General features: G+C 48.6%; 1 protein-coding gene across 2 annotated transcripts; it reads right to left on the bottom strand.

The window, feature by feature from the left end:
• Positions 1-524: 524 nt before the first annotated feature.
• LOC147993005 (putative E3 ubiquitin ligase SUD1) lies at positions 525-11,021 on the bottom strand. Of its 2 annotated transcripts, XM_087542145.1 has the most exons (9): positions 10,812-11,021; positions 10,025-10,456; positions 8,431-8,946; positions 8,173-8,354; positions 7,854-8,087; positions 6,868-6,870; positions 1,708-1,865; positions 1,468-1,601; positions 525-1,384 (listed from the first exon to the last, which is right to left on the bottom strand). In XM_087542145.1, exons 1-9 carry the CDS (start codon positions 11,019-11,021, stop codon positions 890-892), a joined length of 2,364 nt encoding a protein of 787 aa, XP_087398271.1. In that variant the 3' UTR covers positions 525-889. The 2 variants fall into 2 exon arrangements, with proteins under 2 accessions (XP_087398271.1, XP_087398267.1); XM_087542141.1 differs by lacking the exon at positions 6,868-6,870.
• Between the last annotated feature and the right edge of the window lie 337 nt (positions 11,022-11,358).

Raw genomic sequence — 11,358 nt, 5'->3', positions numbered from 1 at the left:
AGATGACTGAAAGCTTAGTCATAAATGGACATTGTCTGTGTGGAATAAGAAGAACAACAATCTGCATAATTTCTTTGCATTAGCTTGTTTGGCATGCAAATTAACATGTGTTGGCAGTTCTTGTCTTTGTTTTGCTGAGACGAAGAGTTGCTAGCTGTGAAAGGCAAGAGAAGATAGCCCTCTGAATTTAATCTCAACTCTGGTGGCCAGGTCAGCATGGGAAGAGCAAGGCTTTTCGGGTTCAAAGCAGAGGCATCACCAAGAGCAACTAGGCTGTACACAACAAGGGACATGCATGGGACCTGGAGCTTGCCATGACCATGAGGTACGTTCTGATGGCGGCAAAAGCATGGTACTTCTTATGCTTGGTAAAATCATTGTGGTATGCTAATTAAGCCAAATTCACAACAAAGGCAGAGGCTTAAAATTCTTAAGAAAACTCTGTTGTCTATAACTGAGTTGCTTGATCTTACATTTTTATCATGTATTCATGCATCTTCTTATGGGTTTGGTTATTCAAACAAAGCAGTCTTGGTGCGGTATAGTTGTGTTAAGAGTATTCAAAGTGAACGTTGATGTGTATGTCTATACTACTGGCTGCAGAAATTATTGATTTTAGATTAGTCTTAACTGTACAAGAACAATAATCTGAAGGATTCCTTGCTTGGGACATTCGATAAACTGTCAAACAGGCAAGCAATTCGTTCGAACCCAAAATGCGCCAATATCTACAAACTTTCACAGGAAATTTATCTATCCTGCATCATCTCATTGGAAACAGTCCTGTGGATTAACGTGGCATATGCAATCGCTCACGTTCGTGCCCTTATTCTTGTCCCTGTCTGAACTAACAAAAATAACTGTCAGAACTCCAGAAAAGGGTCTGAATTCAGCTCCCATCACCAACGTCTTCCAGCCTCCGGCCGATGGCGTAGCGATCCTCCTTGATAGAATCATGGAGCATGACACATAGACCCTTGGCGAGCCAGCAGAGCGCACAGACGCCGAGCCCGCCCGACCACGCAAAGCGGTAGACCGTCGAGTTTACGGCGGTGGGGTAGCCCAGCCCCGGGAAGACGCCCCTGGCGAGCACGTAGGGGACAACCAGGGCGGCGAGCAGCGTAGCGACGACGGGCACGCACATGTCCTGAAAGAACCACCACATCGGCCCGAGTCCCGCGGAGAGATCTTCCTTCGCCCGGTCAAGTTTCGCCTTCCACCTTTTGTCCACCAAGCACTTGATCCATAATTGCTTAAAGATCCTCCCCAGGAGCCAAGTGCGGAAAAAGCTTGTAGCTGGGAATTCATCGTCACGCCCGACGAAGAAGGGCGATGTCAGTGATAGATCAACCAGCAAACCTGTCAGGAGCGGAACGACGACGCTCTAGCAGCAGCAGACACAGTCAAGTTACTCAGTCGTAGTGTAAAAACAGAACAACGTGTAAATGAATAGCTTAAATTCCTCACCCATATGCAGAGAAGCAGGTGCCTCTGCAAAGCTAGAAGGCATGTTTCCCCCGAAATCAGGTGGGCGGACAAATCTCTACAGGCAGCAATAATGGTTGATATGATGCAGAGTCCAACTGCAACAGCAAACAGATCTACAAGAAAAGAGATTCGAACGAGTAAGCACAGACAAGAATATAAGAATAATTATTTCCATTGCAAGAAGGAAGTCCCAATGATCATCTCTGAACTGTCGCTTACCGTTGGACTTCAGTCCATCTGCTACTAGCAGCTGAGGGATGGCAAACAGCAATGCGCGCCCAACTGAGATTGGAAGCAAAAGCACGGCAGAATTGAATATCAGAGCAGCCAACCATGCTACGACCGCTCGCGACACTGTTCGAACAGCAGCAAGTCTCCTGGTGCATTGTGCAAGAGGGTAAGTATCTGCACAAAGTTGCACGGCCGCTCCAGATTTGCACAGAACTTTGATTGGTAAAACAATAAATGAACAGACAAGTGTAGCAAATAAACAGAGATTAGGGAAAAATGAAACATTGCTTCTTTTCAGAGTTCAGAATAAAAAATTGGAAGACCAATGATGCAACAAAGGTAAGCATTATTTGCTTCTCAAAGAGCCCTTTTCACATGATCCATAGCGCCCTTACAAAAGCCATGTCAGGCAGAAAAATCTCACTTGGATCTCAGTATCTCACTTAATTCACTAATAGAAGTTTGAGGATCCAAATATGCAATCTTATACTTCTGGAACATATAGCCTACTTGAGCCATACTGCATGTTATACCTATGGACTATCATAAGTGTTGGATGAATAGCAACTGAGCCTTTACTGAGGGCCAAAGGCCAGTACATATACAGGTGTGGCAAAGTGCAGAAAAGCCCCTTATATGATTGGGATGTACACAATGAACTATACACATCTAACACCCCCCCCCCCCCTCAAACTCATGGTGGATCAACAACACTGAGTTTGGAGAGGAAAAATCCATGCTGCGCTCGAGTCTGTGCCTTCATGAAGAAGTCAGCCAACTGTAACTCAGAGGGCACATAGTGAAGAGCGAGAGTCTGACCCTGCATAACAGCACGCACAAAGTGGGCATCCACACCGATGTGCTTGGTGAGCTCATGCTTCACCGGGTCACGTGCAATACTGATAGCATCAGTACTGTCGGACAGGAGAGGAGTTGAGGTAGTAGCAGACACACCAAAGTCCTCAAGTAACCATCGTAACCAGATCACCTCAGCCGTCAACATAGCCATGGCTCGCAACTCAGCCTCTGTACTCGAGCGAGAAACTGCAGTCTGCTTATTTGTCTTCCAGGCAATAAGAGAGCCACCAAGAAAGACACAGTAAGCGGACAGCGAGCGTCGATCAGAGGGATCACTAGCCCAGGTAGCATCAGAGTAGGCCTGGAACTCAAGAGAGCTAGAGCAGGGAAAGAAAAGATGCTGAGAGATCGTGCCACGAAGATATCGTAGAACACGGAGGAGGTGACTATAGTGGACAGAGGTGGGGGCTGAAACAAATTGACTCAGGATGTGGACAGGATAGGAGATGTAAGGACGCGTAACAGCAAGATAGACAAGGCTGCCAACAAGGTGACGATAGCGAGTGGGATTAGGAAGAGGGTCACCATCAGAGGCACAAAGCTGAACGTTGAGCTCCATAGGAGTCACCAACTGTGCGCTCATCACCTAGAGCAGCGCGAGCAAGAAGATCCTGAATATATTTTTCTTGGGAGATGTAGAAGCCATCAGGGGTCGAGGAGATCTCAATCCTAAGAAAATAGCGAAGAGGACCAAGATCAGTCATGAGGAACTGGTCTCGAAGGCGAGCCTTAACAAAGGCAATATACTCAGAGTCATCACCGGTGATGATCATGTCATCAACATAGAGAAGGAGAAGAGTCCGACCACGAGGAGACGTGTGAACAAACAACGCGGGATCATGATGACTGGGCAAGAAACTAGCGGCAGTCACCACAGAGGCGAAGCGCGCAAACCAGGCGCGAGGGGCCTGTTTGAGACCATAGAGGGAGCGGCGAAGTCTACAGACCATACCATCAGGAGCATAGTACCCTGGTGGTGGCTGCATATAAACCTCCTCACACAACTCGCCATTGAAAAAAGCGTTCTGAACATCAAGTTGAGAGATAGACCACTTACGAACAGAAGCCACAGCAAGAAGAGTGCGGACAGTGGTCAGGTGGGCCACAGGAGCGAATGTCTCATCATAATCGCGCCCCTGCTCCTGCTGAAAACCACGGGCCACAAGACGAGCTTTGTAGCGCTCAAGAGAACCATCGGAGCGAGTCTTAATCTTGTAGACCCACTTGTAGGTGATGGGACGGACACCGGAAGGAAGGGGAACCAGATCCCATGTGCCAGAGCGCTCAAGAGCAGCAAGCTCTTCGGCCATCGCAAGTTGCCATTCAGGCTGAGTCATGGCAGTACGATAGGAAGTGGGCTCAGCAATAACAGAGAGACCATACCGATCAGGGGAGCAGCGATCAGGCGGGGGGCGAGGCCGAGCACGGAGGTTGTGAACCGGGGAAGGCGTGAGAGGAGGTGCACCAGAGGTGGAAGGCTCGTCAGAGGAGACATCTGCAGTACGAGAACGGCGAGTATAGTGGAGAGGAAACGATGAGAGAGGGCGACAGACGGGAGATGATGGTGGAGAGGTGAAGGAGGAGGATGAAGAAGACGAGGTCGGTGGGGAATGAGAAGGAATGAGAGGTGCCGGAGGAAGAGGTGACACATGAGGCACATAGCGGGGTGTATTAGGAAGGAGAAGGAAAGAAAGGTCGTCCATAGAGAAACTCGAGGAAGAAGAACGTGGGTAGTAAGAACGAGACTCATCAAAAGTCACATCACACGAGATGCGCAAGCGACGATCCACAGGATCCCAACATCGATATCCCTTGTGCTCATCACTGTAGCCAAGGAAAACACACTCAACCGACTGAGCAGTCAGTTTGGTGCGTTCTCGGGGGGCAAGAAGAAATAGCACACGCATCCAAACATACGAAGAGCTGAGTAGTCAGGAGAGCGACCAGTGAGACACTCCATAGGAATACCACCCTGCAGAGCAGACGATGGCTGAATGTTGATGAGATAGGTGGATGCGGAAACAACCTCAACCCAAAAATGAGGTGGGAGGGAAGCAGCAATCATGAGCGCACGAGCCGTCTCAAGCAAATGACGATGCTTTCGTTCGGCAACGCCATTCTGAGCATGAGCACCAGGACAAGAGAACTGGGTAAGAGTACCCTGTTCCGCGAGAAAACCACGCAACAGCTGAGAGATATACTCTCCAGCAGAGTCAGCACGAAAAGTGCGAATGGGCGTGGCAAACTGGGTGTGAACCATGGCAGCAAAACGTTTGTATATAGGGAGAACCTCGCTACGAGATTTCATGAAGTAGAGCCAAGTGTAGCGAGAGAAATCATCAATAAACAAAACATAATAGCGATGACCACCTTTCGAATCAAAGGGAGCCAGACCCCAGACATCAGAATGAACTAAGTCAAAAGGACGCTGAGATACAGACTCACTAGTAGGATAAGGTAACTGAGTCTGTTTGCCAAGTCTGCAACCATTACAATGTAAGGAGACATCTCCAGATACAGACCCTAAGAGGCCCTGACGGACTAAGGAAGACAAGCGAGAGACACAGATGTGACCAAGTCGATGATGCCACTGCTGGAAGGACGCAGACGAAGATGCAGAGAGAGCATGGGAGCTGGCAGAAGTGGTGGCAGCGGAAGGAACACAAAGCCAGTCAACCTCCCAAAGGCCCTCTGACTCACGGTGCCGGGGGCCAGCACCAACCAAAGCCTTGATGCGACGATCCTGAATGGAGCAAGAGTCGGTATTAAGAATGACACGACAACCAGAATCAGTAAGTTGGGTAGCAGAAAAAAGATTCATGGTAAGTCGAGGAACATGAGAAACACTCGGAACAGAAAAGGATGGAGTGGAAAGAATACCAGGACTAGCAACAGGAAGAGATGTGCCATCAGCAGTAAGAACATTAACAGGCGAATCAAGAGGTCGGAGAGAGGACAACGCGGAAGAATCAGAAGACATATGAAAGGAGGCTCCAGAATCCAGAACCCACGAAGATGTACCTGACTGTGTAGATGCCGGTGATGGTGAGGAAGAAGATGCAGCCACAGCAGCAGCAGTCGACGAGGAGCCTGAGGAAGCAAGAAGGCGCTTGAGATGAACAATGTCCTGGTCAGTGAGTGACGGAGTTGAGGAAGACACGGGAGTCCCACTGGAGGAGGAGCGCCTCTGATCTCGCTTCTTCTGGAGACAATCAGACTCTGGGTGACCTGGCCGAGAGCAGTAACCACAGACGGTGTCACGGCGCGACGTGCCCTTCTCAGCATAAGGAGGACGGCTCACCCCCCCTGGAGGAGTAGACAGGAGCGGCGGAGCAGTGAGGCGAGCAGACGACACAGGAGCCCGGGCGGCCAATACTGACAGAACCAGAAGCAACCCAGCAGAGCGAAGGCGGGTCTCCTCAGCACGAAGCTCAGCAAGTATCTCTGAGATAGGAACACGACCACGAACAAGCAAGTGAGCACGGCGAGGCTCAAACTCAGACCGGAGACGAGATAAGAACTCATGGACCCGCTGAAACTCCAAGTCAGACCGAGTAGTCTGACAGCAGCGGCAAGTGCCACAAACAACCGTCCGTAGTGAGTCAAGCTAACGCCAGATGGCAGAGCACTGGGAATAGAACTCATCAACAGACAAGTCACCCTGCTGAAGGGCATGCTCCTGACGCACCACAGAGAGGTAAAGAGCATCGCCAGAGGGCTGATAGCGCTGACAAAGATAGGACCACATCGCGGCAACAGTGCCGAGGCCCATGAACTCGGAAGCAAACTGAGGGAGGACACTCGCAGTGAGAACAGCAACAGCTCGAGCATCATCATTGCACCACTGAGTGTAAGCAGAGAGATCATCCCGGTAGGCAGAAAGAGCATCAGAATATGCGGATACCTGCTGATCATAGGCATCAACTGCCGCATCATCAAGGGCCTTGGCTGCATCCCGATCAGCCTGAGAAGCAGCAGCAGCAAGCACCGGCGGGACCGGTGGAACAGGAGCCACCGGAGCCACAGGACAGGGCGGACAGGGTACCTCGCCAGAGAGAACACCCCACAGCAGGAGACCGCGCATGTGAATACGCATGAATCCCACAAACTCGGCATAGTTGGTGCCATCGAAGATCACCGAGCACCGAGAAACAGCGACATAGCCCAAAGAGGACATGAGGGAGTCACTCTTTTTTTGGATGAACACAGAACACCCGAACAGAGGCCGGAGCGAGGGGCCCGAACTGGATGGGGGCCCGAACTAGATGCGAGAGAAGCCCTGCGCACGACCGGCTTGGGAGGCAGCAGCGCTCGAGGAGAGGTCAACGCCCCCCGCAGCCCGCAGAGGAAACAGATCGAGGCCGGGGCGGATCCCGATCCCGACCGAACGCGGGACGACCGAGGCCCGGGCGGATCCGGAGCGAGGGGTGGGCGAGGAGGAACGGGCGTGGACGGGGAGGCCAGGCACGGGACGAGCAAGCCCCGGTGGAGCCACGGCGAGGAGAACCAGGCGGAGCCCGCGACGAGCCGGACCAGGCTGGACGGGAAGACCGGGCACAGGACAAGCAAGCCCCGGCGGATCCGCGGCGAGGAGGACCGGGCAGAGCTCGGGTCAGGAGTGGCCGGAATCGGGCAGAGAGCAGGCCGGAGCGAATCGGGAGAGAAGATCTAGCACGGAGTTGCAGCGTGCGGGAGGAACCTAACATCTGATACCATGTTGGATGAATAGCAACTGAGCCTTTACTGAGGGCCAAAGGCCAGTACATATACAGGTGTGGCAAAGTGCAGAAAAGCCCTTTATATGATGGGGATGTACACAATGAACTATACACATCTAACAATAAGCACCAAATTTTCAGAATGCCAAGGTGTCATCGCTTTAATAAACTGACAGTGAGCAGAGACCCAAATTGCAAGTTTTCCATATAGTAAAATTTTAATAAGATAATAAAAACTGATGCACTACCACAGGCATCAAATTTTCATAATGCCAAGGTATTGTCGCTTGACACTGAGCAGAGATCCAAAAGCAGATGATAATTCCCTGTGAAATAGATGGACTGCCCCCTTCAACAGAAAGGAGCAAAGAGAGCACATGCCAAAACTACTGTCTATCCACCAAAACGGAAGTACCCCAAACAAACAGTGAACAGCGGAACAAAATGAAAGTAAAAAGATGGATCAAATTTTAGTTGAATGTAGATTCAGTCAGGCTAAAAATGGTGAAATTAGTGCAGACTCTGCAGCTCCTGAATGAATGGAAGTGTGGGTGTCACCAGTCATCCTTAGCATCATCGCTGCTACCATACTGGTCTTTTGGCGCAACATTGTTCCCAAGAGGCTGTCCAGTAGTAACAAACCAATACCCCATTACCCTCTCCACTAGGGGCTCAAGGTATACAACTACTTTACCAATGAGATACCTCATATGAATAACACCAGAAAGTGACTCTGTAAAGTTTAGTGGCCCTTGCCAAACTGATGTGCCCCTAGCAGGATGATCGAAGTATCTACGATTCACAAATAGTAAAATTAATATTTTGAGTGACTAGACCAGCAAATACATAAGATGGAGAACATAAATTGAATACTTACGGGATTTCTAGAGGGAACACCGTTGGTGCCAATAGATCAACAATTTTGATAGGAACAGAAATGACCAGAGCAATAAAGATAGTGTCGATAAAAAGATCAACAAGCCACTTCAGATAAAATGTGTAGAATAGTTCGGAAACATTACGGTCGAGAAAGGGAGTGGCCACTCCTGGCCCCAATATCTACTAAAAGAAACACATGAATTCTATTCTGCATCACTAATGACATGATGAGATCATATATAAGTAAAATAAATACCTTGTGAAGAAATCGGGATAATCTGCGGCGTAGATTCAAAAAGGAGAATTCCATAAGCCAATGAAGGGCGGCAGAAGCAAAAGATGAAGCAATCAGGAATCTGAACCTCTGAGACATTGTTGCACCAAACAATTTCGAAGTGCAGATACCAAGCGACCAGCCGAAGAACAATGGGAACACTATCACATTGTTTAGGATATTAAGAGAAACATTTGCAACAGTGGTTGAATTTACGATCCCTCTGAAGAATATAGCATGCAGACTTCTATAGAAAATTGCAATCACAAGGCGCTTGCCCCTCAAGTAGAGATAAAACGTATGCAACCCAGCAAGAGTTGCACCCACCTTAAAGATAAATCCATATCCAATTAGAAGGGTAGAAGCTGTTGAAGTGTAACAATTGATTTCATCCTCATTGCCAAGATTGAGACACGATCTCGACCATAGGATTATCCTTCCCAGAGAGAATGGGAGAAAACAAAGAATACAAGCAAGGGCCATGTCAACTATTAACACCTGATTGACAAGTATACTGTTAGATCATTCTAGAAACAAACAAGCAAAAGAAATTTAAGGCACTCATTCTCCAGAAAGACACAACTAAGCTACAAGCCTACAACCTTGTAGATAAACAAGGGTCAAATTAACTTAAGGTAATAAATATTCCCTCCATTCCAAAATAAGTGTCGTGTTTTTAGTTCAAACACTTATTTTGGAACGAGTGAGTATATACTATGACAGTTTTAGGGTGTCAGATTAACTTAAGGTAATAAATATTTCCTTAGGTAATAAGGGTCATAAATATTTCCTTAAGGTAATAAATATTTCCTACAAGTACTAAATTAGCATAGCAACCAAAGTTTTAAATAGCGCGCTAAGCATCTTAGCGGCGGACCTCTTTCAAATGCTATAGCGTGCTATAGCGGAGCTATAGCGCGCTATTTAAAATGTTTTTGTTCATTTGTTTGGACCAAAGTCTCTTAGCGCAAGACCTTTTGTAAACGCTATAGCGTGCTATAGCGGAGCTATAGCGGGCTATTTAAAACAGTGATAGCAACTAAAGCACCAAAAGAACAAGCTAAGACAGTTTTATGGTGCACTTGAAATAATAACCGGAAGAAATCCAACATCTATATTCTGACCAACTAGTATACCTATCCAGTATTAGTTATTCAGTATTAGTCCGCCAACTAGTATACCTATCCTGACCAACGGACAGAGGCGCAATTGCAAGGTAGGAAAAGAAGCAAGGAGTTGAACATTGTCATATTATATTATAGAACAACTTGTAATAGACAAACATTTAAGTCTTGCTACTATTTCTTGCAATATTCTGGACACATCCAAGATGGTACAATTCTAACTAGAGCCATATTACGCCGTGACCAACTGTAAATAGACAATCAGGACAAAAACATTGGCAAGATTAGCTAAATTCTCAGGACAGAACTGCATTAACAGATGCTTTACTAGGATATGGGAAGCTAGAATAATCTAATCAACCACAGAATCCCCATAGCATCAGAAGTTTAGAACAAATAAACAAATATAAGTAACGGACATAGGATATTGGTTGAGAAAGCAATAACCATACCACCAAGGAAACTTCAACAGCAAATATCGCAAGGACTTGCAGTGCCTCATATAACCCAGGCTCCTGACTCTGAATCTGAGCTACCAGGCGTGCAACCCAGCGTGCAAATGGAGCTACAGAAAATGGCGCAACCAAGCGTGCAAGCTCCATGCAGAGCGCAACTGAAGCAGGGATGCAGGTCCATGAGGCCATGGGTAGGCGCAGGGAGAGCAGATGGTGCGCTCGAGCAAAGTCGTTGGCGAGCGCGAGGCGCCATGCCCAGCAGGTGGTCAGCGGAACGACAAACTCCCGGACAACGCAGACGGCGAAGAAGAGGGGGAGCAGCAGCCCAATGAGCTTGCTGGGCAGACCCGCCATGAGCTCGGAAACGGGCAGCCTCACCAGGGCGTCCGCGGCGTAGAGGGGCCGGATGGAGATGCGGCGTCTGCACACCTGCAATGATACAAAGAATGGTCGTCCGCGTCAGCGTTGGCATCACATCAAAATGGAACTGGAACTGGAAAAGGAATTCAGCACTACCACAACAGCAACAATATGACAGACAGGAACGTATTACATTGCAGAGAGGGATATTTTCATCGGGGGGTCATGGAGATTGGCAATGCGTCATTACATGCACATAGTAATCTTTACTACTGAAATCTATGCTAATCAGGATGAATCTAGACGAGATTGAAAAAGAGAGACAATGAACTAAGCGCGCGTATACCACACCAACAATATGAAACGGAAACCCTACCGGGACGGGGGTGGGGTGGAGTGGCGGCGGGGAGGAGAGAGAGGATACCTCGCAGCGGGGGAGTTTGCGGCGGCGGGCGATCCATTGGAGCTGGCAGTCGTCGTGGACGAACCTCATGCTGCCGCGGCAGCCGCAGGGACGGCGCAGGGGGCGGTCCGCATCGGCGGGGAGGCGGCAGATGCGGCACTCGTCCTCGTCCTCCTTGTCGTCCGCCGCTGGGAGCGCCGTCTCCGGCGAAGGGGTGGCGGCCGCGGCCATTAGCCTTTCCTTCGGGAAGCTTCTGTGTAGGGCGGTGGGGGTGTGAGGGTGTGTGTAGGCCGGTGTAGGGGTTACGTCGGCCGTTGGATCTGCATCCAACAGCTGAATCTACTTGACTAGAATTTTCTGAATTTTCATTACTAGTCATATGCAATGGACATATTTATCGAGGATGATTTTCAGATGTCCCTCAAAGAAAGAGGAATCATTTGTAGAAGGATAATCACCAAATTGACAGCTGATTTAAAAAATGCTGACGTGTATAAAAAATGCTGATTACGAAGTAAAAAAAAATACACCCATGGAAAGCAAATGTTGTTGCACATGTGTTAATTGA

Source organism: Triticum urartu, chromosome 1A (genome assembly GCF_056163025.1).
Source record: "Triticum urartu cultivar PI428250 chromosome 1A, HENAU_Tu73, whole genome shotgun sequence".
NCBI lineage: Eukaryota > Viridiplantae > Streptophyta > Magnoliopsida > Poales > Poaceae > Triticum > Triticum urartu.
This window is presented reverse-complemented; position numbering and strand designations above follow the sequence as displayed.

What these genes read in the sequence shown, in the direction of transcription:
- LOC147993005 (XM_087542145.1), bottom strand. Translation starts at nt 11,021, where the DNA reads ATGGCCGCGGCCGCCACCCCTTCGCCGGAGACGGCGCTCCCAGCGGCG. An exon ending in GTGTTCCCTCTAGAAATCCC is followed by an intron (nt 8,088 to 8,172) that starts GTAAGTATTCAA and finishes TGTGAATCGTAG; the next exon opens with ATACTTCGATCATCCTGCTA. An exon ending in ACCTGCTTCTCTGCATATGG is followed by an intron (nt 1,385 to 1,467) that starts GTGAGGAATTTA and finishes TGCTGCTGCTAG; the next exon opens with AGCGTCGTCGTTCCGCTCCT.